This window comes from Hypomesus nipponensis, chromosome 21, assembly GCF_054491055.1.
Source record: "Hypomesus nipponensis isolate SF chromosome 21, ASM5449105v1, whole genome shotgun sequence".
NCBI classification, from domain to species: Eukaryota; Metazoa; Chordata; class Actinopteri; order Osmeriformes; family Osmeridae; genus Hypomesus; species Hypomesus nipponensis.
Genome location: NC_140381.1, coordinates 8,320,836 through 8,345,000, shown reverse-complemented (window position 1 = coordinate 8,345,000; position 24,165 = coordinate 8,320,836). Strand labels below are relative to the sequence as shown.

At 45.5% G+C, this 24,165-nt stretch overlaps 4 protein-coding genes across 13 annotated transcripts in view; 2 read left to right on the top strand and 2 right to left on the bottom strand.

The window, feature by feature from the left end:
- Positions 1-10,238, top strand: part of nfixa (nuclear factor I/Xa) — a 113,357-nt gene extending 103,119 nt beyond the window's left edge. For 8 of the 10 annotated variants that reach the window (XM_084686101.1, XM_084686096.1, XM_084686095.1 and 5 more), the window contains 3 exons: positions 1-26; positions 2,427-2,515; positions 5,341-10,238. The exon at positions 1-26 is cut by the window's left edge and continues 122 nt beyond it. In XM_084686101.1, the coding sequence (XP_084542227.1) occupies positions 1-26; positions 2,427-2,515; positions 5,341-5,355 (130 nt within the window). In that variant the 3' untranslated portion in view covers positions 5,356-10,238. The remainder of the gene's footprint in view (positions 27-2,426; positions 2,516-5,340) is intronic. The other 2 variants (XM_084686102.1, XM_084686100.1) reach the window with 1 other exon arrangement.
- Positions 10,239-11,839: 1,601 nt separating this feature from the next.
- On the top strand, positions 11,840-19,530 carry rnf11a (ring finger protein 11a). Its single transcript, XM_084686109.1, has 4 exons — positions 11,840-12,272; positions 12,613-12,782; positions 13,036-15,390; positions 17,434-19,530. The coding sequence occupies exons 1-3, from the start codon at positions 12,177-12,179 to the stop codon at positions 13,205-13,207; spliced, it is 438 nt and encodes a 145-aa protein (XP_084542235.1). The 5' UTR covers positions 11,840-12,176; the 3' UTR covers positions 13,208-15,390; positions 17,434-19,530.
- LOC146237763 (uncharacterized) lies at positions 15,285-16,781 on the bottom strand. The gene is made up of 3 exons (XM_084686107.1): positions 16,713-16,781; positions 16,038-16,324; positions 15,285-15,789 (listed from the first exon to the last, which is right to left on the bottom strand). The coding sequence occupies exons 1-3, from the start codon at positions 16,717-16,719 to the stop codon at positions 15,388-15,390; spliced, it is 696 nt and encodes a 231-aa protein (XP_084542233.1). The 5' UTR covers positions 16,720-16,781; the 3' UTR covers positions 15,285-15,387.
- A 152-nt stretch (positions 19,531-19,682) lies between the features above and the next one.
- Positions 19,683-20,739, bottom strand: LOC146237761 (uncharacterized; the record flags this gene model as incomplete). Its single annotated transcript, XM_084685964.1, has 2 exons — positions 19,683-20,187; positions 20,428-20,739. Coding segments are annotated over 2 exons (714 nt in total), but the record flags the coding sequence as incomplete, so codon positions are not given.
- Between the last annotated feature and the right edge of the window lie 3,426 nt (positions 20,740-24,165).

Sequence of the window (24,165 nt, the reverse complement as noted above, 5' to 3'; positions counted from 1 at the left end):
CGGACTCACCTCGCCCGCATCTCCGTGTAAGTGACCCCCCCCCCCCCCCCGACCCTCCAGCACCATTAGCTGGCCCAACTCCCGCTAGGAAGAACCAACAACAATCCATAGGAATTAGCCGCTTTAGCAAGAAGTTAGCCCTAGAGCACCCTCTCAAAACCCTCTGTGAGGTTGTAGTGGTGGCCAAGTGTCGTTTTGGGGCTCCTCCTCTTCCTCCTAGCGACCCAGCAGCCCCCCCCCCCCCCCCGCCCTCCACACCCCACCCCCACCCCCACCCTGGAGTATACTGGAGCAGTCTGGTTCCTAACCCACTCTGCTGTGCAGAGGCAGAACACCACGCCTGTGTCAGAGATTCCCTTTCAAACTCATCTCTCTCTCTCTTTCTTGTCTTCCTGCGTCTTTATTCTCTATTGTTTGGGACGTCTCTCGCTCGCTCGCTCTCCTTTTCTCTCTCTCTCTCTCAGCTCGTCAAACCTTCTCCTCTATCCCTTAATCTTCTCGTTCTCTCTCTCACTGTCTCTCTCTGTCTCTCTCTCTCTCTGTCTGTCTCTCTCCCTGTCTCTCTCTCTCCGTCTCTCAGTCTCTCTCTCCCTGTCTCTCCGTCTCTGTCTCTCTCTCTCTCCCTCTCTCTCTGGTGTTGGGTTTCCTGCTAGCACCACAGGAGGCAGTGTAGCTTCTCTCCCTTCTATTTGATGTGTTTGTTCCAGAGAGGTGTGGGGGGGTTGGGGGGGGGGGGGGGGGACCAGGGGCCTGTGTGTACAGCCAGTGTCTGGCCGCTAGCCTTTGATCAGCCCAGACTATGCATGTCCATCTGTGACAGCAGCTACACAATCCCCCCCCCCCCCCCCTCCACCACACTCCTCCCTCTCTCATTTCGTTTCTATCTTTTTCCCCCCTCCCTTCCTCCGCCCCTTTTGTTGATTTGATATATTCTCATATCCTCTCTTCTTCTTCTTCTTCTTCTCCCTCCTCTGTTTGGTTTCTTTTGACTTCTTTCTTTTTTAAGGGAACAAATGAGGGCAGTTGGCGTGGACTCCAAAACAGCATCCTGCCCCACTTTATACCTTCAATTCCCCCAGCCCTGCTCCACATCAAGTCTCACAACAATTAGGAAACGAAGAAACGGACCCCCCCCCCCCCCCCCCACCCCACCCTCACCCCCAAAACAGCAAACAAACACGGAAATCTCAAACAACGACAACAAACAAAAAACGATCTGAACATAAACAATATATACACCAATCAAGCTTTTCCTAATGAGTCAGGCGGGTGAGGAGGAGCGCGTGCACTGCCCCGGTCGCGGGCTAGGGAGGGGGGGGGCCGCCGTTGGTGGTGGGGTCACTGTGAAGGGGGTTGTGGGATGGGGGGGGTGGGGTGGGGTGGGGGGCAGGTGTGTGTGTGCTTGAGTCGGGCCCCCGGTAGAGGCACACGGAGAGAGGGGCACTGGACGGAGTCAGCGGGGAACATGCTCCGTTTCTTTACTCCCCCCCCCCCCCCCCCCACCCTCCGTCCTCTCCTTCCCACTTCTCCCCCTCCTCCGCCTCTCAGTATCTTTTCTTCTTTTTTTTTCCCCTTCTATTTATTTATATGCCATATCTATATAAATAAATGCCACCTTTCTTCTCCCCTTCGACATGTCTTCACTGTAATTTTTCTTGATTTCTCTATCATTTGGTCTCAGACTTTTTTTCAAGACGACGTAATTCCCCCCCCCCCCACACACACACACACATACACACACATACACACGCATACACGTACACAACCTCCCACACATTCTCACGCAACCCCACCTCCTCAGAAACCTCAGTCACTCCCACACCTCCTCCTGACCCCCCACCACCCTCAGTCCAGTCCAGGACAGCCCTCTCAGTCACATTGCCCATTTGGAGTCCAGCGAACACAACTGCCCTGAATTTGATATTTCTGGTTATGCCTTTTCTATTGAGCCACCCCCCCCCTCTCCCCAGGTTCCTCCTATAGCCTACAGCCCCCCCCCCCCCCACTCCCCAGGTCACCCCCCCACCCCTCCCCTAGAGACAGCATGACTGTACCAGGGGCTGCTGAGTTGGCCATAGGACTGACAGGAGAAGCCTGCCCTTTCTGTGAATCAACCATCCGACTGATGGATTCGAATAATACCCGATCCCATTTGGACGCATCTGTTTTTCAAATTGGTCCGATAAAGTGAGCTTCATTGACGCTATCGCAGTCTCTCCCAGTCTCATTGGGACTCCGTTGGACCTGCAGTAGGACCAGCTATGACCATGAGACTCAGTCCTTCCTCCATCACCGTTAGGAGACTCCAGAGAATCACAGTTTGAAATCACTGACAGTTGACAATGACTCGATTTTTCCGAAGCACATTGCTGAGCCCAGTGTGTGTGTGTGTGTGTGTGTGTGTGCGTGTGTGTTTGTCCCTGCAGCATACTCCACGCCAGGCTCCACAGCTCCCAACAGGTTTGTCAGCATCGGAGCACGGGACAACTTTCTGAACATCCCCCAGCAGACTCAGGTACCTCCCCTCCTCCCCCCCTCGAGTTCTCCTCCCTTCCTCCTCTCCTTTCCTTCTGATCCTTTTCGTCCTTCCTCTCCTCATTCTCCTCCTCCACTTGTCCTCCCTTCCCCCTCTCATCTCCTGCGTGTACGTGTGTGTGAATGTGTGTGTGTGTGTGTGTGGGAATGTGCGTGTACGTGTGTGTGAATGTGTGTGTGTGTGTGGGAATGTGCGTGTACGTGTGTGTGTATGTGTGTGTGTGTGTGTTAATGTGTGTGTTTGTGTGTGAATGTGTGTGTCATTCTGTGTTGCGTGGCTGTGTGCCTGGGGTGTCCTCTGCTCCAGACACAGCTTCTCTGGTTAGGACCACCACACCTGCCTCCAGCCAACACTGAGAGCCCCACACATGGAAGCAATCTGCATTCCACCCCTCCCCTCCCTCCCTCCCTCCCTCCCTCCCTCCCTCCCTCCCTCCCTCCCTCCCTCCCTCCCTCCCTCCCTCCCTCCCTCCCTCCCTCCCTCCCTCCCTCCCTCTCTCTCTCTCTCTCTCTCTCTCTTTCTCTCTATCTCTCTCTATCTCCCTCCCTCTATCTCCCTCCCTCTCTCCCTCCCTCTCTCTCTCTCTCTCTCTCTCTCTCTCTTTCTCTCTATCTCTCTCTATCTCCCTCCCTCTATCTCCCTCTATCTCCCTCCCTCACCCTCTCTCTCCCACTCTCTCTCTATTTATCTTCTGCCTATCGTCCTCACCCCCCCCCCTCTCCTGAATTCTGGGCCCCTACCTCCACCCCTCTCTCCCACAGTCGCAACTGTTTCACGCACGCACACACCCACACACACACACCCTTAAACAAAGTGCACGTCAGCTACAGTTTTCTCATCCCCTTCCCTCAACCCCTACAAAGAGCAACGGAGGGCAGAAACCAGTCAAAAGGATTCCGCTCGGACCAGCCTCCTCCGCCTTTATAACAGGGATGAACAGAGACACAGCGCTACATATACGTACAGTAGAGCTACGTGTACAGTAGAGTTCAGGAGAGTTCCATGTGCAGTATAGTTCTGTACAGCTCCATGAACAGTAGAGTTCCATGTGCAGCAGAGTTCCATGAACAGCGGAGCTAAATGTACAGTAGAGTTCCATGAACAGCAGAGCTAAATGTACAGTAGAGTTCCATGAACAGCAGAGCTAAATGTACAGTAGAGTTCCATGTGAGGCAGAGTTCCATGTGCAGCAGAGTTCCATGAACAGCAGAGCTAAATGTACAGTAGAGTTCCATGAACAGCAGAGCTAAATGTACAGTAGAGTTCCATGAACAGCAGAGCTAAATGTACAGTAGAGTTCCATGTGAGGCAGAGTTCCATGTGCAGCAGAGTTCCATGTGAGGCAGAGTTCCATGTGCAGCAGAGTTCCATGTGAGGCAGAGTTCCATGTGAGGCAGAGTTCCATGTGCAGCAGAGTTCCATGTGCAGCAGTGAGCCAGCAGGCCGGGGCGGTGTGGGGAGCTGAACCTCTCTGGTCAGCCTGGGCCTCCAGCACCACCAGGACCACAGCTCCCCGACCCTCCTGCTGCTCTGCAACATATGGACAGCTTCACAGTGGGAGTGTGTGAGGGCAGCCAGCTCCGCCAGCCAGCCAGGCACACACACACTCACACACACACACTCACACACACACACGCAGCCAGGACACGGAAAAGTGTTTCAGCGCAGACAGCCCGGGCAGAACAAGAGTCAGAGGAGAGAAACGCTGGTCTAAGGAGCTCCCTGGTGGCTGGACCCAGACCCTGCAGGAGCGAGGAGGGTCGGGAAAGAGGGAGCGAGAGAGGAGGAGAGTTCGTTGAAGCTTGCTGCACTTCCACACACAGCAAAGTCACGTCCCGGCTGTCTGGTTGCTGCGGGCAACCAGACATGATGTCATAGGCAGTTGAATTTGGACTTGAAGGGGGGGTGGGGGGGGGTGGTCACTCTCTACTGCCAAGGATTACATTTGGAGTGCTGGGAGAGGGGGGGGGGGTGGAGATGGGAGGAGGAGTTTCAGCAGGCCCAGAGAACCATGGGCAGGGTAGAGGAGAAGGAAAGAGAGAGACTATCGCCAGGTCCTTCAAGAAGCGTTTTCCTTTCTGTAACACTGGAGAAAGTGACGCCCCTTTCCTCCACCCCCTCACCCCACCGGCGAGGGGCCGATCCTCCTCACCTCCCCGAGCGGGACCTGTGGAATGTGGGCGAGAGCCAGGGCAGAGCAGGCCCTGCCAGCCACCCTCCTCCTCTCTGCTCTGCCCCTCTTATCTAACCCCTGCAACCTGACCCGGGGAGTAGCCTGCCTGACCGGCTTCATGCCCCAGACGTAGAGACCCGCACCCCGCCCCTCGTCAACTCACTCACAACCCACCTTACATGTAGACTGACGCAGCAGACGCATTCGAGTGCAGTTCTACTCGGGCTCGGGGCTTTTTATAAAGTCCAAAAGAAGAACTGAGATTCTTCTTCCTTTCTTTTTTTTAACTTTTTTTTTTACTGCTCCTCAGAGATTGAAATCAACCGGAGTCTGTTAGACGGTTTACTGTTTGTCTCCTATGAGTTTGGAACTTTGGAAATGTGTTTTGATGGGTCCTAGAGACAGTCACTTTACATGTGGTCATGTGGTCTTTACCTAACGCCACCGGGAGAAAACAGTTGCAATGGAAGTAGGCCCTCTAGTGGTCACACATTATTCACGATGCAAAAATAAAGCAACTTCCTCATACATTTCCTGTTGTAACTGTTTGAAATGAATCAAATAAAATGAAAAGAAAAGAAAGTAAATTACAAAAATGATTAACCAAATATTTCTCATCTTGTTTTTGCAGTCGTGGTTCCTCTGACAAGGCCTTCCTGAATCAACAGCTGAAATTGTGTCATGAAAATTTGGAAAAACAGAAAAACACACTGAAAAAAGGAACTGCTGACAATTAAGTATTTCTCTCTCGCCGTCACTGTCCAAAACAACAATCCGTCGCCATAGGACCCCCTAGCTACCCAATACCATTTGAGCAGGAAAAAACTCAGCCAACCAACGCTCACCACAGACGGCTTCGATGGGATGAGTTGGAGTGGACAGACTCTGAATGCAAGGAGGAAGACCTGTCACACGTGAAATGTTGGAAAAGCAAGCTCAAAAAGGCCTGAAAACTGACCAATTATTAAGTTTGATGTTTTTATATTTTCCTTTTTTTTGTATATTTCCACAATGAAACTCCATGGCAATGGCTAAGAGATCCATCCAACTTCGACTGCAAAAAGCAACTAAAACCATAAAAGAAATTGGACATAAAATAATTGGTTAGGTTTCACCTCAAATTAACCCAGTTGGTATTCTCCAAGCAATCATCCTCCAGGTGCTTACCCCTGGCTCCCTTGTTCCCTCTCCCTCTCTCACCTCGGTGGCCAGGGCCCGGTGAACGCCCCGCAGCCACGCATCCCGCCCGGCGACACAACCTCACTGCCGCTCGATTCGCTCAGCCCTGAATCTCCCCCATTTTTCCGATTGGCCAATAACGGTGACACCATCCAATGGTGTGACATCTGCACTAAACGGCTGGTCTTTGTTTACCTGTCAGAATATCAGGACCAAGTCCTCCTGTGATAGCCATGAGCCGCGGGCGAACACACGACAGACAGTCACAACACTAACTATGTGCTTTTTCATCCCCACACCTATGCACTATTGATAACAATAAGGGATGGAACAGTATTGCACATTGATGGTCAGACAAGAGCGAAGCGAGTAGGTCAGTGTTGGTTTGATGCAAACGCTGGGCTGTGGCTGTGGCTGTGGCCGTGGCCAACGTTTAGAGCCCTGACACACACACACGCGCGAGCTTGCAGCATGCACACACACACACACACACCTATAAGAATGCACATACCAGAATACACACACTCACGCAAACACACTCAATGACCATCCTCTGTTCAGAACAGTGTAGTACACACAACTAATAAAGCAACAGCAACATCTTGTTTTTCATAGCATGGACATACCATACATACACATTTTACTTTAGCTTTCATTTTGTTTGTAGCCGGTTTCTTGCATAATTTTTATTTGTTTGCTGGATTGGTTTTGGTTTTGTCTCACTTGGGTTGATCATGTTCAATGTTCTTTAATTTGTCATCAAGAGATTTTTTTTTTTTTTGCAGTAAAACTAATCTTATCACTCAGACTTCACTTAACAACAGAAAAACTAATGTCTCAAACCAGACTCAAACACTCGTTCAATTTCGACTGCATCCCCTGGTACCACTTCACCCTGTGTCCGCCGTCCTGTCACATATGAGTTTAAGGAGCACACACACACACACACAGCAGCATACGGCAGTGCACGCCAACAGACACCAACAGCCTGATTTTGAAAAATAAAATGGAAGCCTTTATATTATGGTCTCTAAACTGCCTTTGTTAATGGTTTTTCATCATTTCATTTGAGATTCTTTTTTTTTTCTACCTTAAATGTTTCTTATGAAATTGTTATTGATATTAATTTCACCATGACACAATAATTCAAAAATCCAAGTCACAAAATAACTGGACTGCCCAGCTGTTGGCTCCATATGCAGGGATAGTACTGGCTGTACTCACAACTTTCAGCTTCTAGTCAAATTAGCTCTATGTACTAAAACCATATATTAAGACTATAACAATCTATAGAAAAGTGCCTCTTTACTCCCCTCATGCAATTAGTAATAAACTCAAATTGAGGTCCTGTGTTCTCATATAAGCTAAAGCTACACGCAATGGTAGCATTTATAAAAAAGGAAACCATTTGGCCCCTAACAGGTCTTTACAGAGCACTGCAAACTGTTGTTGTTTTCTAAGAGAGAGAGAGAGAGAGAGAGATCTTATACATATATATTTATGATGTATGCTCTTTTCAAACTTTTACCTTCACAAGCTGATTGGCAGTCTAGTTATTTTCTGAACCTCAGTCCCCCTAAGTGACATCGCGTCACTGTAACCAGTAAGATTTGACACTCACACACACACAATCTACAGTGCAGCCTTCGGGAAAAAGTCCACCATGCAAATAGATGAAACATGTCTAAAATCGACAGTAGGATTGAAGAAAAAAAAGTGTTTGTTTTTTGATGGAAAGTATTATTATTGAAAAATATGTGTCGATTGAGCCACGTGCAATGCATTGGGTAGATAATTGTGTTTGTCTGTTAGAGATTTTTAAGAAAGCTACGAGAAAAGAGAAAAAAAAATCTATTTGTTTCAAGTCCATAAGCTCCTGGACTCTAAACTAGAGGGCCATGAAAGATCCTAGTCTTTGTAAGTTGGGGATATTTGTTTTTATTTCCTTTGTCTCTTTTTTTAAATGTTTTCTGTGTAATCATTTGTTTATAAAAAAAAAATGTGGGAGGGCTGAAGGAAACATTTCTACAAAATTATTATATCGTGAGATGAAAACCGGTGCTTTTAAACAAAGTACATTCAACCTATTATAAATGAATGGTAATGAACAAAACAGTGAACCGTTTTAGGAAACAGCATTATTCCTCTTCCTGTTTGTATTCTTCTATTTGTAATGAGTGGGGGGAGGGGTTCCTATACCAATAGGTTGTGACATAAAAGGCATTTTGGTTCAACCTTTAGAAACAGACCTGTACTATTAAGCCCACAACTTCCAATTCAACAATGTAATCCCTTCACACCCGTAGAAGAATCGGGCCCCTAAAACAGTTAACACAGCCAGTTGACTCTCATGAACAGCATCTCTCCGTTAAAAACCCAGCATTCACCAGTTCGACCACACCCGATCCCGATTCAAACCCATTCGTTTTGAACTCATGCATCTTATTGGCATCACATGACAAGATCTCCCTCGCTGTGGGAGATGCTCTCTATCCTGGGATCCCCCTCTGAGAAGATCTCCTTTCTTGTTTTTTCAAAATTTGGATGAGCCCAATCGGATTGTTGCCTTGGCACAAGAGGGAGATGTTTGTAACGTGAGCTGAGTTTTAGTCAAGTGTCTTCTAGTTTAGATTCCTCTCTCCCTCTTTCTCTCTCTGTCTCTCTCAGAGCAAACCACAGATTACAGGACTACAGTATAAGGGTAAGATGGCAGCTCCGAATGGTGCTTATGAGAAGTCAATCTGAGCCCGGTTCAGCAAGGTCAGCTCCCGCCCCTCCGACCCGCCCCTTCCCCTGTAAATGACTCCTGAATAGTGCTTGTGCCGTAGTGTATAGTTTCCCAGCAGTTAAAGGTTGTCCCTTAAAAGTGCCTTTTGTTCACAGACTCCATTTTGTAATCCAGATCGCCCTCCGAAAAAGGGTCGGAGGTAGCAAGTTGGCCCCGAATGCAGACCCAGGATCAGGTGATCCCGCCATGACCCTGTCATAACCTCCTCTACCCCATTGGAGGAGAGGAGCGCGAGAGCTCAGCTGACCCTGGGTCAGCACTTAGGGGCAACTTTGTCCCCCACCTTCGAAAATAATCCCTTCCATTGTACTTCCCCTATATCCTCTTCCTTTTCAAAGCCGTATATATATAGTACAAAAAGGAAACTGGTGTGAATTAGTTATTTACTTTTTATTGATAAATGATGACAAAAAAAAAACAAACGAAAAGGCAAAAAAAAAAAAAAAAAAAACTTGTTCTTGTTCCGCTCTTGCTTTTTTTCTTCCCCTCCGTGTCCTCTGTCTGTTCTCTCTCTCTCTTAGACACTGGGAGTAGTCTGTAACTGTGTGTCCGTCTCTCTCCCCCCGTCTCTCTCCCGCCTTCCAGGCGATGGAAGGGTCGGGGGAGAAAAAAAAAATTGCAGAAACTTTTTGTCTGAGCAGAATGCAGTTAGCTCACATGTTATTCTTGTCTGTATGCTTCACATTGTATGACCATACCCATCTCTTCAGCTTCTCCATTCAACAGCTAATGTAAGTGAACAAATTACACCGATGGGCTTTTTGGGGGGTGCCCTGGATCGAAGGGCCGACATCGGGGCCTGATGACTGGGGGGGTCGAGGTCTTGGGAGAATGTTTGAGTTTAAGTGACGTTACAAAGGGCTGCTGTGACTGAGGAAGTCTGTTTTCATTTGGGGGTATTTATTCTGTTTCCCTTGTCATTTCCTTTCTTTCTTTTTTTTTCTTCACTTGAATTTGGATTTTTTTTTCTTTTTATATTTTGCTATCAGGGTATGCTGTCGTTGAGATTCTCTTTAAGAGATTATTTGACTGTAAATGAAGCTACACGCACCTTATCAGTGGACTGATCCTTCATGAGGCTGAGAAAAGGGGTCGTGCATCACCAGTACACACACACACACACCAACCAACCTTTCTTTAGTATTATTAGCGTAGTGGGGTTTAAATCAAGTAAACCTGGAACAACAGTATTAGCCATGGACAAAAAACACACCAACCCCCCCATCAACAGTACAGACCCTACCGTCTCACCCCTTCATCCCCTCATGCTGGGCCGTTCGCCTCTGTTTCGTTTGATATTGTTTCCCTTTTGTTTTTCTCATAACAGTGAGGGGTTTGAGGTGTTCAGACAGTGCCCTTTGACCCTCCCAGACCCCCCCCCCCCCCCCCGTTCCATGCCCCCCCTTTCCCCCCTCTAAGCAGAGCCCACGTCTTTGTGAGAACACCCCTCGAGAGCTCTAGGTGAAATGCATGTGTTAATTACAGTTTCTTTTCCATAAGAAGAAAAACACAGTTTGAGAAACCCAGCGTCTGATTGAATAAAAAGGATGTTCTTGACTGTAGCATTCAGCTGTGTCGTCTCTTTCTGTTGTGATGAGAGACGAGACTTGTGTGTTTGGGAACCAGCTCCAAAACCCAGAGGGCACACGTCAATACGTAACCTAGCTATATAGCAAACCTTTACTAAATAACTTGTTGTGAACCAGTGGGTCAAACTGCCAGGTTTATTGAAAATGGATAACATAAAAGAGGTGCTTTGGTGCTAAACACCTACAGCCCTATCTGACCAATTACAAATTCTTCAACATTCATGCAGTGCGGGGTTATTCATCACATGACCATTGATCTAAACAACATTTTCTTTATGTGTAAACGTGCATTCATTTTTACTGAGGCAGGCTAGGGGGCTTAGCTCAGCGGTGGGGTGTAGTGTAGTGGTTAAAGGGCTGCAGTAATCAGGGGACAAGGTTAGCAAATGACTGCCCATAGGTATGCTTGTATATTCAGCCTATTTGATGCGAGACTTGTAGCAACTAACTAATCCTCCTTTCACCCTTTTTTTAAAGCTCTTTCCAATTGCGAAAATGCTCAAATCACAACTTAGATCGATAGAGGGCGGACAGTGTTGATCACAGGCAATTGGGCTGGAAATGCTCCCTCATGGGTTCAGCAGAATGTCAGCAGCAAGTTCTCCATTTTTGTTGCAGGCCATGTATACCTGACGTACCTCGTCCCAAGACAGATCAAGTACCAAATCCATTAACTGAAAGAAGAAAAAAAAAAAAACGTATAATTCAGATGGCACTAAATGCAACATTTTCTGCACCTTTACTAACAAAAGTTCTAGATAGCAGCAAGCATGACGCTGTCCTCTTACGTTGCCAACGGCTTGCTCATCGTCTGGAGTGAGCTGGGCAGGACCATAAAAACAGAAGGTGAAAATAAATGAAAAGCTGCACACAGCAGACATATACTTGTGCACACGTCAGCATTACTGTATTAATGTAATTTACTGGTGATAAAAGTAGAAGTTATTTCATTAGTGAAGTGGTCTTTTGTGGAAAAAGAGAGGCTGTGTGTACCAGTGTGCCAGGAAGTTGGCCTGGTGTAGGGTTGGTTTCCTGGACTGGGTATTCACTCTCATGTGGAGCAAATGGGATGGCTGCCTGGCCTGGGCATGGTGGGGTGGAGGTATTGGAGTAATGTTTGAGTGACCGTTGGGGGGGTGGAAGTGGTGGAGGAGGAGGTGCATTCTGAAAAGTTGGAAGAGACCAAAGCGTGTCACTTTGATAGTCCAGAAATAATTACATTTACATTTAGTCATTTAGAAGACGCTCTTATCCAGAGCGACTAACATAAGTACAGGGACATTCCCCGAGGCAAGTAGGGTAAAGTGCCTTGCCCAAGGACACAACGTCATTTGGCACATTTGTTATACCATAATTAAAATTAATTAATAAAAACTTACCTTTACCTCATCCATAGTCACAGATTTCGACTTCTTGTTAACTCAGTTTTGTTTGTCCGTCAAGGCTACGACTACTGCACCGTCAACGTTGTAGCATAAAATGTCTAATATATCCCTAAACAGGCTCTGGTTGTAGCAAAAAAAAGCGGAAATTGTTGAAAAGCGTAACATCCTGCTGAAGCCAGGGTCTTGTTTACATTACAAGCCAGAGATACAAATGACCAAATACCAGTGTCCTTCACAGTGTTCTTAGAAGTAGTCGAATTAGGTGGATAAACTATATAGAGCTATATATATATATAACTAAGTTGCACAAACTATTGTTTTTTGTTTCGACTCTTCGACTCGGTGGATTCCTTGCAACATAGCCAACCAGCTACTGAGCTAGCAGCGTGCTAGCCTAGCTAGAATAAGAGTTTTGGTACGAAGTTAGAGCAAGTTCAATGACAGCAAACTAGTAAGTCATTTCTAAACGAAGTGGGATAATCCTATCCTGTCTGGTCGAAGTGGGATTTGTTCGCGGTCCACTTCAATGGGGAACTGTCTGTCTTCGCAAGGTGCCGATGACCTGTCTCTTTTGAACGAGTCGGAGGCCAGTTTACCAGGAGAACCTCCTCCGCCATACCAGGTGATATGTAAGCGGCGGACATGAATTTAATAAACCTCGAGGATTCATATTCCTTAAATTATGAAATTGGCATGCTTCACAAAAATGTAGACGACATATGAAGTGAACATCACGTTTATTTGCTGTATGTTAGCGTTATATATTTAATTCCGATGGTGATTCCTGTAATTGTTTATAGTAGCATCTACCTGGCTGGGATGTTCATAAGAGGATTCAACTCAAGACAAATTCTGTATTGTACTTTATGTCACAATTCACAAATTCCATTTGAGACGCCCCATGCAGCTCTGGTTGAGGTCTTGAACGTGCTTGTTGCCCTGTGGCCCCTCTGCACCCACAGGAGCGTGCCCAGGTGCCGGTGTACCACCCAACCCCGAGTCAGACCTGCCTGGCCACCCAGCTGACTGAGGAGGAGCAGGTCCGCATCGCCCAGCGCATCGGCCTCATCCAGCACCTCCCCAGGGGCATCTTTGATCCCGGATCGGAACCCTCGGACAAGAAAGTCAAAGAGTGAGTCTGGAGGGGGAGCGAGCGCTGCGGTAATCTGATCTGTGTGCGCAGAGTTAGTGAAAGTTGTGTCGACACGGTATCCAGTTGAGAGGCGTCTCCAAGTTTTGATTGGCTGGGGTCCAATGGATCCATTTCGACTGGACACAGATGTGTGTGTGTGTGTTGGGGGTTATTGGTGTCTCTTTCTGTGTGGGCAATTGTCAGCTCAACGCCTGATATTCACCAGCGTCCCTTCCCTCCGATCTCCCTGCAGGTGTGTGATCTGCATGATGGACTTTGAGTACGGCGACCCCATCAGGTTCCTGCCCTGCCTGCACATCTACCACGTGGACTGCATCGACGCCTGGCTGATGCGCTCCTTCACCTGTCCCTCCTGCATGGAGCCCGTGGACGCCGCCCTGCTGTCCACATACGAAACCAACTGAGGCCGACCCCGTCGAATCCCCCGCGCTGCTGCACAGAGGAGCGAATCACACGCACCTCACCATCTCACTTTGACCTAGTTGCTTCCAGACTAACAGACCAGGTTAAGCAGATGCCAGTAGACCGTGTCAGAGAATGTAAAGCAGAGCATCTGGAGTTGATGCACGGTGTATTTGAGCTTAACACAAAAAGTGAGTCTGGCTGCATTGCAGGCCAGAAGACCTGGCCAAACTTGTGAAAATAGTGAAGGGATATAGAAATACTGAGATGAACGAATAACACTGCATTCACTTTTAGGCGACGGGCGCTAGCTACGGATTTGCTCGTGTAGTTTAGTTTTTGGGGTTGATTTCCGTTTGAATTCTCCTGCTGTCCCCTTCTTCCAGACGATATGTGCAATATTATGTTGATAGAGAAAGTGCAAGAAGGAGGGTAAATGGTGGCCCCGCCTCCCAGCGTCAACCTAAGCACTGCTGCCACAGCCAATAGTTGTTGAGACATTTGCTACCTGGGTCGGTGATTGGTTGAGCAGCAAATGGCACAGGTGTGCGACATTGGCCTCGATTGTCTCTTTAAAAGCACAGGGCTCTTTACTAGAATGCAATTTTTTTAATCACAGGGTTGACTCCCCCCCAAAAAAGAGAAAAATACAAGCTTACAAAGTGATGATATGTTCCAATGCTGTCGTAACGCCATGCCTTCCCTTTAAGCATCTTAATAGCTTTATTTTGACCTTTGTAAGTTGGTTTACTATTGCATGGGGTGTGTAGCCTGTCGTACCTAAGCTGCCTCTTTAACTTTGGTTCAGTTGTTTAGCCTTTGGCCTTATCCTTAACAAGCTTTGCCTTGACATCTGTGTTTTGGACTTGTCGAGATGTTTTTTGGGGTTGTTGTTGTGTTTTCTCCTGTTTCTGTTTACTGTCAGTGACCTTCTCCATGAAAAGAATGCTGTGCGATCTCTGGCAGTTCTCCCACCAGGCTTTCTGGGATATCCTTGGGCAATCTTTACCCCAGTCATCCCCATCCAAGAAGAGACTGGGGACCATGTCCCGCTGCATAAGTCACTTTCTGGATTGCACAATGTAGAGTAACACTAAGCGGTAAACCTCCAGACAAAAATAGCTACTAGGCGTGACTTGACCTTCTGCCAGTTTCTGATTAATATTGTTCATTAATTGATTAATATAGCCTGAAGTATCCTCTGCCCTGCAGCTCATTTTCTCCCTGCGTCCTGGTTGGCTGAAACGTGTTGGAGAGAAGCAAAAACGGAGAACTTGTTTTGTCATGTTATCAAAGTCGGTTGTCATACGACAGACAAAACCAATAGCAGTCGTGTTCTCCTTCCCCACGTTTTGACAGAAAAGATGTGAATAGTTATTGTGTTTTTGTGTGACATAGGAAACTACAGTGCCCCAGAATTTTAAGAGATTTTCTAAATAGAAACAAATAACCAAGTGTGATCTTTGTGGTAAACATAAGCTACTAACGTTCAATTCATTAAATCTTTATTGCCCACGGAGGGCATTTTTGGTGCCGCATGAATAAATGAGAGATTATAACAGAGTGAGTGGGTGAGCAAGTGCCTAGTAGGGTGAAGGAATCAGTGTGGTTAACTTGTCAAAGTATTGGTTTGGTGAACATGTACAGTGGACAGTCACCACCAGAAAACGTGAATCAAAAACAAATATGGCCGCTGTGAAGTACAATCATTTCTTGTGTGATTACCGTCTTACTTCTCCTTAAGATTGTGATTGAAAGAGTCATGTGGTGTTGTTCTAGGCTGTTGGGAAATCTAGACCGTTTGGCTGCTTTTTACAGTCACACGATTTCCAACTTGTTTTTTGCTCGTCTTTTTATATGTGTGCAATGAGGGCACTGCTTTTAGGAAAACACTGCCAATCAAAATAAAAGTGGATGCCAAATTTTACAGATCTCATGTACTACAATGTTTTTGGATTCTTCTGACATTTACAGTAGAGACTGTGACATTTGACCAGTTTTGTTGTTAAGTCTACATTAGTTACCCAGAGCCAAACTAACCTATGATACATTCATTCATTCTTCAAATAAACTCAGTCATAATCATTTGCTTTTTATTTTCAGATCAAATTACAACTCTTGTACATCACTGTATCCATGGAGTGTCATGCACTACCAACCGGACAGGATCACATCAAAGTTATTAGTAAGAGAATGGCATGAAAATGTGTCTATGATCCACATTGGACCGACACACACCGAGTAACGCATTGGCAGGACTAGCTGTGAGGGATGCCATAAAGAATGACTGCTCATGGCTCATTTGCTTTCTGAAGAGATCCTTGGCTTGACCCAGGTTGATGCTGCTGGCGTACTTGTCTAGCAGGGGTTGGTACACCGGTCTTGGGTCATAGTTCTTGTTTTCTTCTTTCCATTCATAGTAAGCCGTGTTCTTCTTAATGTCCAGGTGTTGAGCCAGGTATGGCCACAGACTCACACAGGGCAGCATGGCCACAACAAAGTAGATGGGGTCCAACGTCATTGCCTCCCTGTAGGTTTGCAGGTAGCTGGAGATTGCTGAGCCAGGAATGATGCTGGATGCGTCCTGCAGAGATAAGGGTGAAAGTAATAGTTAAATAATGATGCAATTCTTCTTGGGTTCGTTTTCTACACAGGAATTCTACAGCTATGAATATGACCTGTACTACGTAACGCCCGTGAAGAACTTTTACAGGACCAAATATGTGCCTGTTCGCATTATGACAGCTCTTTATTTTGTTATCAAAGGAAATACTTAACCACAGGCTTGAATGTTTCCAGCATAATGCAGTTTCCTAAACCCGATAGGCTTACCTTGAGGGAATACTTCTTCAGAACAAAATCAACAAATTTCTGGTAACTGTTATATTTGTTCTCAAAGAATGCCATGAGGTCAGGTGGTGTCTGAGGTTTGCCCTTCATCTCTGCCAGCATCTCGGTCACCTCCACTAAATAGTAGATATCCTGCAGGTTGAAGTTCATGAAGCTCTCGGCTGAAAGCCTGACGCTTGCCATGCCCTGCAGGAAGTCCGCTTTCAGAATCTGCTGAACGATGTCAAAGCTGCTGTTCCAGAGATAATCGTAAATATGTTTCTCCATGTCTGTGAGGGAGAGAAGTAGATCATTGACAAGAGGTCAAAAGAGGTTCTCTGTGAAAACACCAACCTGAGTTCTGTGGGTGTCCAGTATTTGCATCCTTAATGTAGCTAACCAGAACTTTTCTACATAGGCCTTTATATATTTTATATAGTTAAACACTGAATTGTCTGATAACATCTCTTGTACAGTGTCTTGTACCCTTGAAACACAGTATTAAGGACTGGAGTACAGTCCTAATAGATATAAACTATGCATTATTAGGAACTGGTTTGAGTGGTCTGGACAACGACAACAGCTATGATATTGGGAATTCTCTCTCACAAATGGATATTATTATGAAATAATATTAATAATAAATAACATTTATGAAATGTTGAGTAAATTACTCACCAGCCATTGCTGTTCAGAGTTCTTGAGCTTTCGTTGTATCTTAAGGCAGTGAGTTCAACCCTTTTATATGCCACTGACCCACCAAATATGAGGAAACGACACATGATATTAAAACCTGTTTGAACCCGGATGAAACTTTGAAACTTGCATATACTTGCTGCAGCCTACGCAAAACAGGCAGGTGAGCCACTCAACTTTGACACTTCTTTGGAAAAGTGGGTACACTTTCTTTGGAAAAGTCATTACACTTTCTTTGACTCATCAACTACATTCAGCTCCTTTAATCTCTGCTCTACTGTTCACACACCCACGTGAGTGAGTTTTTTTTTTGGGGGGGGGGGGGAGTTATGCATTTTTTACATGTTCTTTGCTGTGTTCTCATGAAAACTCTGCAACCTGTGAAGCTAAAGAATATTGTTTTATTATTATTTTCTAAAACAATTCAATACAGCAAAGCATATTCATGTACATATTTCCCTTATTCACATTATTGAGTATTTACACACCATCAACCCTCAGAATCATGCAGTCAGACAGAATGAGTTATGTTCATTCTTTATGTGGAGTTTGACCTTTCAGTACCAGGACCCTGACCTATGGACAGTTATGCTGTCTGGTGAACTGAGGAGCTTTTTCTTTTAAATGACCAAACAGTGTGTGGGCAGTTGCCAGCTCAAGGCCTGATATTCACCAGCGTCCCTTCCCTCCAATCTCCCTGCAGGTGTGTGATCTGCATGATGGACTTTGAGTATGGCGACCCCATCAGGTTCCTGCCCTGCCTGCACATCTACCACGTGGACTGCATCGACGCCTGGCTGATGCGCTCCTTCACCTGTCCCTCCTGCATGGAGCCCGTGGACGCCGCCCTGCTGTCCACATACGAAACCAACTGAGGCCGACCCCGTCGAATCCCCCGCGCTGCTGCACAGAGGAGCGAATCACACGCACCTCACCATCTCACTTTGACCTAGTTGCTTCCAGACTAACAGACCAGGTTAAGCAGATGCCAGTAGACCGTGTCAGAGAATGTAAAGCAGAGCATCTGGAGTTGATGCACGGTGTATTTGAGCTTAACACAAAAAGTGAGTCTGGCTGCATTGCAGGCCAGAAGACCTGGCCAAACTTGTGAAAATAGTGAAGGGATATAGAAATACTGAGATGAACGAATAACACTGCATTCACTTTTAGGCGACGGGCGCTAGCTACGGATTTGCTCGTGTAGTTTAGTTTTTGGGGTTGATTTCCGTTTGAATTCTCCTGCTGTCCCCTTCTTCCAGACGATATGTGCAATATTATGTTGATAGAGAAAGTGCAAGAAGGAGGGTAAATGGTGGCCCCGCCTCCCAGCGTCAACCTAAGCACTGCTGCCACAGCCAATAGTTGTTGAGACATTTGCTACCTGGGTCGGTGATTGGTTGAGCAGCAAATGGCACAGGTGTGCGACATTGGCCTCGATTGTCTCTTTAAAAGCACAGGGCTCTTTACTAGAATGCAATTTTTTTAATCACAGGGTTGACTCCCCCCCAAAAAAGAGAAAAATACAAGCTTACAAAGTGATGATATGTTCCAATGCTGTCGTAACGCCATGCCTTCCCTTTAAGCATCTTAATAGCTTTATTTTGACCTTTGTAAGTTGGTTTACTATTGCATGGGGTGTGTAGCCTGTCGTACCTAAGCTGCCTCTTTAACTTTGGTTCAGTTGTTTAGCCTTTGGCCTTATCCTTAACAAGCTTTGCCTTGACATCTGTGTTTTGGACTTGTCGAGATGTTTTTTGGGGTTGTTGTTGTGTTTTCTCCTGTTTCTGTTTACTGTCAGTGACCTTCTCCATGAAAAGAATGCTGTGCGATCTCTGGCAGTTCTCCCACCAGGCTTTCTGGGATATCCTTGGGCAATCTTTACCCCAGTCATCCCCATCCAAGAAGAGACTGGGGACCATGTCCCGCTGCATAAGTCACTTTCTGGATTGCACAATGTAGAGTAACACTAAGCGGTAAACCTCCAGACAAAAATAGCTACTAGGCGTGACTTGACCTTCTGCCAGTTTCTGATTAATATTGTTCATTAATTGATTAATATAGCCTGAAGTATCCTCTGCCCTGCAGCTCATTTTCTCCCTGCGTCCTGGTTGGCTGAAACGTGTTGGAGAGAAGCAAAAACGGAGAACTTGTTTTGTCATGTTATCAAAGTCGGTTGTCATACGACAGACAAAACCAATAGCAGTCGTGTTCTCCTTCCCCACGTTTTGACAGAAAAGATGTGAATAGTTATTGTGTTTTTGTGTGACATAGGAAACTACAGTGCCCCAGAATTTTAAGAGATTTTCTAAATAGAAACAAATAACCAAGTGTGATCTTTGTGGTAAACATAAGCTACTAACGTTCAATTCATTAAATCTTTATTGCCCACGGAGGGCATTTTTGGTGCCGCATGAATAAATGAGAGATTATAACAGAGTGAGTGGGTGAGCAAGTGCCTAGTAGGGTGAAGGAATCAGTGTGGTTAACTTGTCAAAGTATTGGTTTGGTGAACATGTACAGTGGACAGTCACCACCAGAAAACGTGAATCAAAAACAAATATGGCCGCTGTGAAGTACAATCATTTCTTGTGTGATTACCGTCTTACTTCTCCTTAAGATTGTGATTGAAAGAGTCATGTGGTGTTGTTCTAGGCTGTTGGGAAATCTAGACCGTTTGGCTGCTTTTTACAGTCACACGATTTCCAACTTGTTTTTTGCTCGTCTTTTTATATGTGTGCAATGAGGGCACTGCTTTTAGGAAAACACTGCCAATCAAAATAAAAGTGGATGCCAAATTTTACAGATCTCATGTACTACAATGTTTTTGGATTCTTCTGACATTTACAGTAGAGACTGTGACATTTGACCAGTTTTGTTGTTAAGTCTACATTAGTTACCCAGAGCCAAACTAACCTATGATACATTCATTCATTCTTCAAATAAACTCAGTCATAATCATTTGCTTTTTATTTTCAGATCAAATTACAACTCTTGTACATCACTGTATCCATGGAGTGTCATGCACTACCAACCGGACAGGATCACATCAAAGTTATTAGTAAGAGAATGGCATGAAAATGTGTCTATGATCCACATTGGACCGACACACACCGAGTAACGCATTGGCAGGACTAGCTGTGAGGGATGCCATAAAGAATGACTGCTCATGGCTCATTTGCTTTCTGAAGAGATCCTTGGCTTGACCCAGGTTGATGCTGCTGGCGTACTTGTCTAGCAGGGGTTGGTACACCGGTCTTGGGTCATAGTTCTTGTTTTCTTCTTTCCATTCATAGTAAGCCGTGTTCTTCTTAATGTCCAGGTGTTGAGCCAGGTATGGCCACAGACTCACACAGGGCAGCATGGCCACAACAAAGTAGATGGGGTCCAACGTCATTGCCTCCCTGTAGGTTTGCAGGTAGCTGGAGATTGCTGAGCCAGGAATGATGCTGGATGCGTCCTGCAGAGGTAAGGGTGAAAGTAATAATGATGCAATTCTTCTTGGGTTCGTTTTCTACACAGGAATTCTACAGCTATGAATATGACCTGTACTACGTAACGCCTGTGAAGAACTTTTACAGGACCAAATATGTGCCTGTTCGCATTATGACAGCTCTTTATTTTGTTGTCAAAGGAAATACTTAACCACAGGCTTGAAGGTTTCCAGCATAACGCAGTTTCCTAAACCCGATAGGCTTACCTTGAGGGAATACTTCTTCAGAACAGAAGCAGCAAATCTCTGGTAACTGTTATACTTATTCTCAAAGAATGCCTTGAGGTCAGGTGGTGTCTGAGGTTTGCCCTTCATCTCTGCCAGCATCTCGGTCACCTTCACTAAATAGTAGATATCCTGCAGGTTGAAGGTCATGAAGCGCTCGGCTGAAAGCCTGACGCTTGCCATGCCCTGTAGGAAGTCCGCTTTCAGAATCTGCTGAACGATGTCAAAGCTGTCGTTCCAGAGATCATCGTAAATATGTTTCTCGATGTCTGTGAGGGAGAGAAGTAGATCATTGACAAGAGGTCAAAAGAGGTTCTCTGTGAAAACACCAACCTGAGTTCTGTGGGTGTCCAGTATTTGCATCCTTGATGTAGCTAACCAGAAAATTTCTACATAGGCCTTTATATATTTTGTATAGTTAAACACTGAATTGTCTGATAACATCTCTTGTACAGTGTCTTGTACTGTTGAAACACAGTATTAAGGACTGGAGTACAGTCCTAATAGATGCATTATTAGGAACTGGTTTGAGTGGTCTGGACTATGACAACAGCTATGATATTGGGAAATCTCTCTCACAAATGGGTGTTATTATGATGAAATAATATTAATAATAAATGACATTTATGAAATGTTGAGTAAATTACTCACCAGCCATTGCTGTTCAGAGTTCTTGAGCTTTTGTTGTTTCTTAAGGCAGTGAGTTCAACCCTTTTATATACCAAATATGAGGAAATGACACAGGATATTACTAGCCGTCATCAAAAACTCCTGACCTGTTTGAACCCTGATGAAACCTGCCCCTGTTTACTTTGTCTGGAAACAGTATCTGTACAGTAGACACACTTCTAACACTTCCCTCTTACTGGAAATGATGAGAAACTTACAGTCACAGTTTATTTCTTCATTTTTCTTCTGAAAGAGGATTCCCTGAAATAACCATCTTCTTCTTAGAAATAGACTTACAGTTGCAGTTAAAATATGTAGTTTTAATTAGCTATTTCTTCTAGAAAACTATTGAAAGTAAAACGTGTTTTGGTTTCCACACATCTCCTTGTCACCTCCATAAGGTACAACAGTTTCAACTCGGACCAGGTGTTCTGCTCCCTCTGCTGGTCTCAGACCAGGTGTTCTGCTCCCTCTGCTGGTCTCAGACCAGGTGTTCTGCTCCCTCTGCTGGTCTCAGACAAGGTGTTCTGCTCCCTCTGCTGGTCTCAGACCAGGTGTTCTGCTCCTTCTGCTGGTCTCAGACCAGGTGTTCTGCTCCTTCTGCTGGTCTCAGACCAGGTGTTGTGCTGCTCCGTTCCATTCCCCCAGAGCCACCTGGTCATCCAGCCATGCCAGCACAGAAACCCCCTCTGAACCCCCTCACCCAGACCTCACCCCCCCTGAACCCCCTCCCCCAGACCTCACCCCCCCTGAACCCCCTCACCCAGACCTCACCCCCCCTGAACCCCCTCCCCCAGACCTCACCCCCCCTGAACCCCCTCACCCAGACCTCACCCCCCTCTGAACCCCCTCCCCCAGACCTCAACCCCTCTGAACCCCCTCACCCAGACCTCACCCCCCCTAAACCCCCTCCCCCAGACCTCAACCCCTCTGAACCCCCTCACCCAGACCTCACCCCCCCTAAACCCCCTCCCCCAGACCTCAACCCCTCTGAACCCCCTCACCCAGACCTCACCCCCCCTGAACCCCCTCAACTCCCCCCTAAATTCCCTCTCTCCTTTCGTAGCACAGTTAATTTCTGATTAAATAGTTTTCAGCGTCGTCTCCTGTATGTGTTACATCTGACTCAGGGTTTGAGGTGTAACACAATACACCAGAGACATCTACTGAGCCCTCAGTTGCAGATGCATCATGTACAACTTCTGCTGCAGTCAGATCCTCCACACAAACAAATTAGTTTTTTTCAAAAAATCTTTTGAAATTGCAGAAATTGGTAGGATTTATGAAGTCAGACATTCAATTAAAATAATTTGTAAGAAGCTCCAAGCATAAAATACATTTATCTTGGTACAGCTTTAATTGTCAGGGTCATGGACTTGATTTGGCCACTAGAGGTCCCTGTCAGTTTCTTCATCTGTTATGATGTCATGTTGTTTTCAGCACTGCCTTGTTTCCTGCTACCTGCATATGAACTTCAGTCACCATGTTCTTCAGTTCTTTGCTTTAGTGTTTCAAGTGCCAGGACCAGCCTTGGTTGGTTGTTCTTTCAGAGCCAATTAGGACGTTTGTCTTGAGACCTTGTGTTGGGGTTTTCTGTATTTTGCTTTGGACCTGGACGGTGGGAGGTACCTTTGGGAACTGTTGACATTCCCTTTAGTTTGACCTATTATTGGAATGTTCTGGATTTACCTTCTAGGTTGATTTTGGCGTCTTTAGATTTACCTGTGTTTTACCCGCTAATTAGCTTACACACTTTTGGGTTAATGTACCTCTCCCTTTAACATATCATGCACATAAGTGGGTGCAGATGGGTCGCCCCTTTTGATACACCCACCCAGTAAGGGTTGAGCGTAGGACTCAAATTGTAGGTGCTGATTCTTCACGTACAGATTCTGTTAGGGCCTGCACCTCTCATGTATTAGAAGACAAGGAAAGAAGGCCTTCCTAGAGATACTGTCTTTAACTGTTAATTAATGAATAATAATCTTTACATTGTATGCACTGCCAGAGAGGAGAACATGTTTAGTTGGCAGTTTGATTGACTAGAGGGCAGGATATTCCACATCGAGTTGTGTCAAATCATGGTCATGTGGTATGATGCACATGGATTGTAACTACAAAGCTGATACCATAGTAAGTTATTTATATTCACAGACCCTACGGTACAGCTTGCCAGAAGGATTACAGAATGTCATTCACATCTTCTGTTTGGAAAACCTTCCCCCCAGCTGCTTTTTCTATCCTCTTTTGTGCTCTAGCTGTGTTTGTTATGTTGATAAAGTTACTGTAGCCCCCTCTATGAAATTCAACTGTCACATGGTTCTGAGGAGCTAAATTGAATGAATCTTTTCACAGATCTCTATGCAATAAAGCTCTCCTGGCTGTCAAGATGTAGCCATTGCAGAGCACCTTGTACAAACTTTGTCCAACTGGCTTCAGTAAATGAATTCTTGTATTTCGCTTTGGATAAAAGCATCTGGTAAATGAATAAATGTAATGGCAAGACCTATATAATTAGATTTGCTATTTACATGAATACAGCATTCCATAATTACATCCACATGTGGCCTTGAATACACTGCGAGCAATACAACTCTGCTTTCACCGCTGGTTGGCCGTATAATGTGATTACCCCCATATTAACGTTCAAGTGGAAAGTAGCAATATTTCTTTAATGAATACCTGATGCACCAATTTGTTAAACTTTTTTTTCAGGCACTTGAATCTCTGTCACCCTCTTACCGGATTTCCAAATGTCTGCCATACAAACAATATGGGAACAACAATGCATCTTAAGACAGGAATTTGTTATGAAATGCACAGAATGTAGGTTCCGCTTTCATGCACTTTGATTTGTGTATATACATTTTTCCCAGAATAAGGATGTTATTAACCAGAACATATTCAAGACAAAACTGTAAACAATGTTTGTTTTTTTTAAAGAGGTTGAGGTGCGGAATCTTTGGAAAAAGACAGTCATCAATATAAATCATAAAGAATCTGCATATTCACAACACAAAATACTGAATCCATTGATCATTAATTTATCAC

Bases quoted from the DNA above. Each gene is read 5' to 3' on its own strand.
- LOC146237763 (XM_084686107.1), bottom strand. The intron at 15,790-16,037 runs GTAAGCCTATCG...TTATCTCTGCAG, and splicing joins TGAAGAAGTATTCCCTCAAG to GACGCATCCAGCATCATTCC.
- rnf11a (XM_084686109.1), top strand. From the start codon at position 12,177: ATGGGGAACTGTCTGTCTTCGCAAGGTGCCGATGACCTGTCTCTTTTG. The intron at 12,273-12,612 runs GTGATATGTAAG...CTGCACCCACAG, and splicing joins AACCTCCTCCGCCATACCAG to GAGCGTGCCCAGGTGCCGGT. The intron at 12,783-13,035 runs GTGAGTCTGGAG...ATCTCCCTGCAG, and splicing joins TCGGACAAGAAAGTCAAAGA to GTGTGTGATCTGCATGATGG.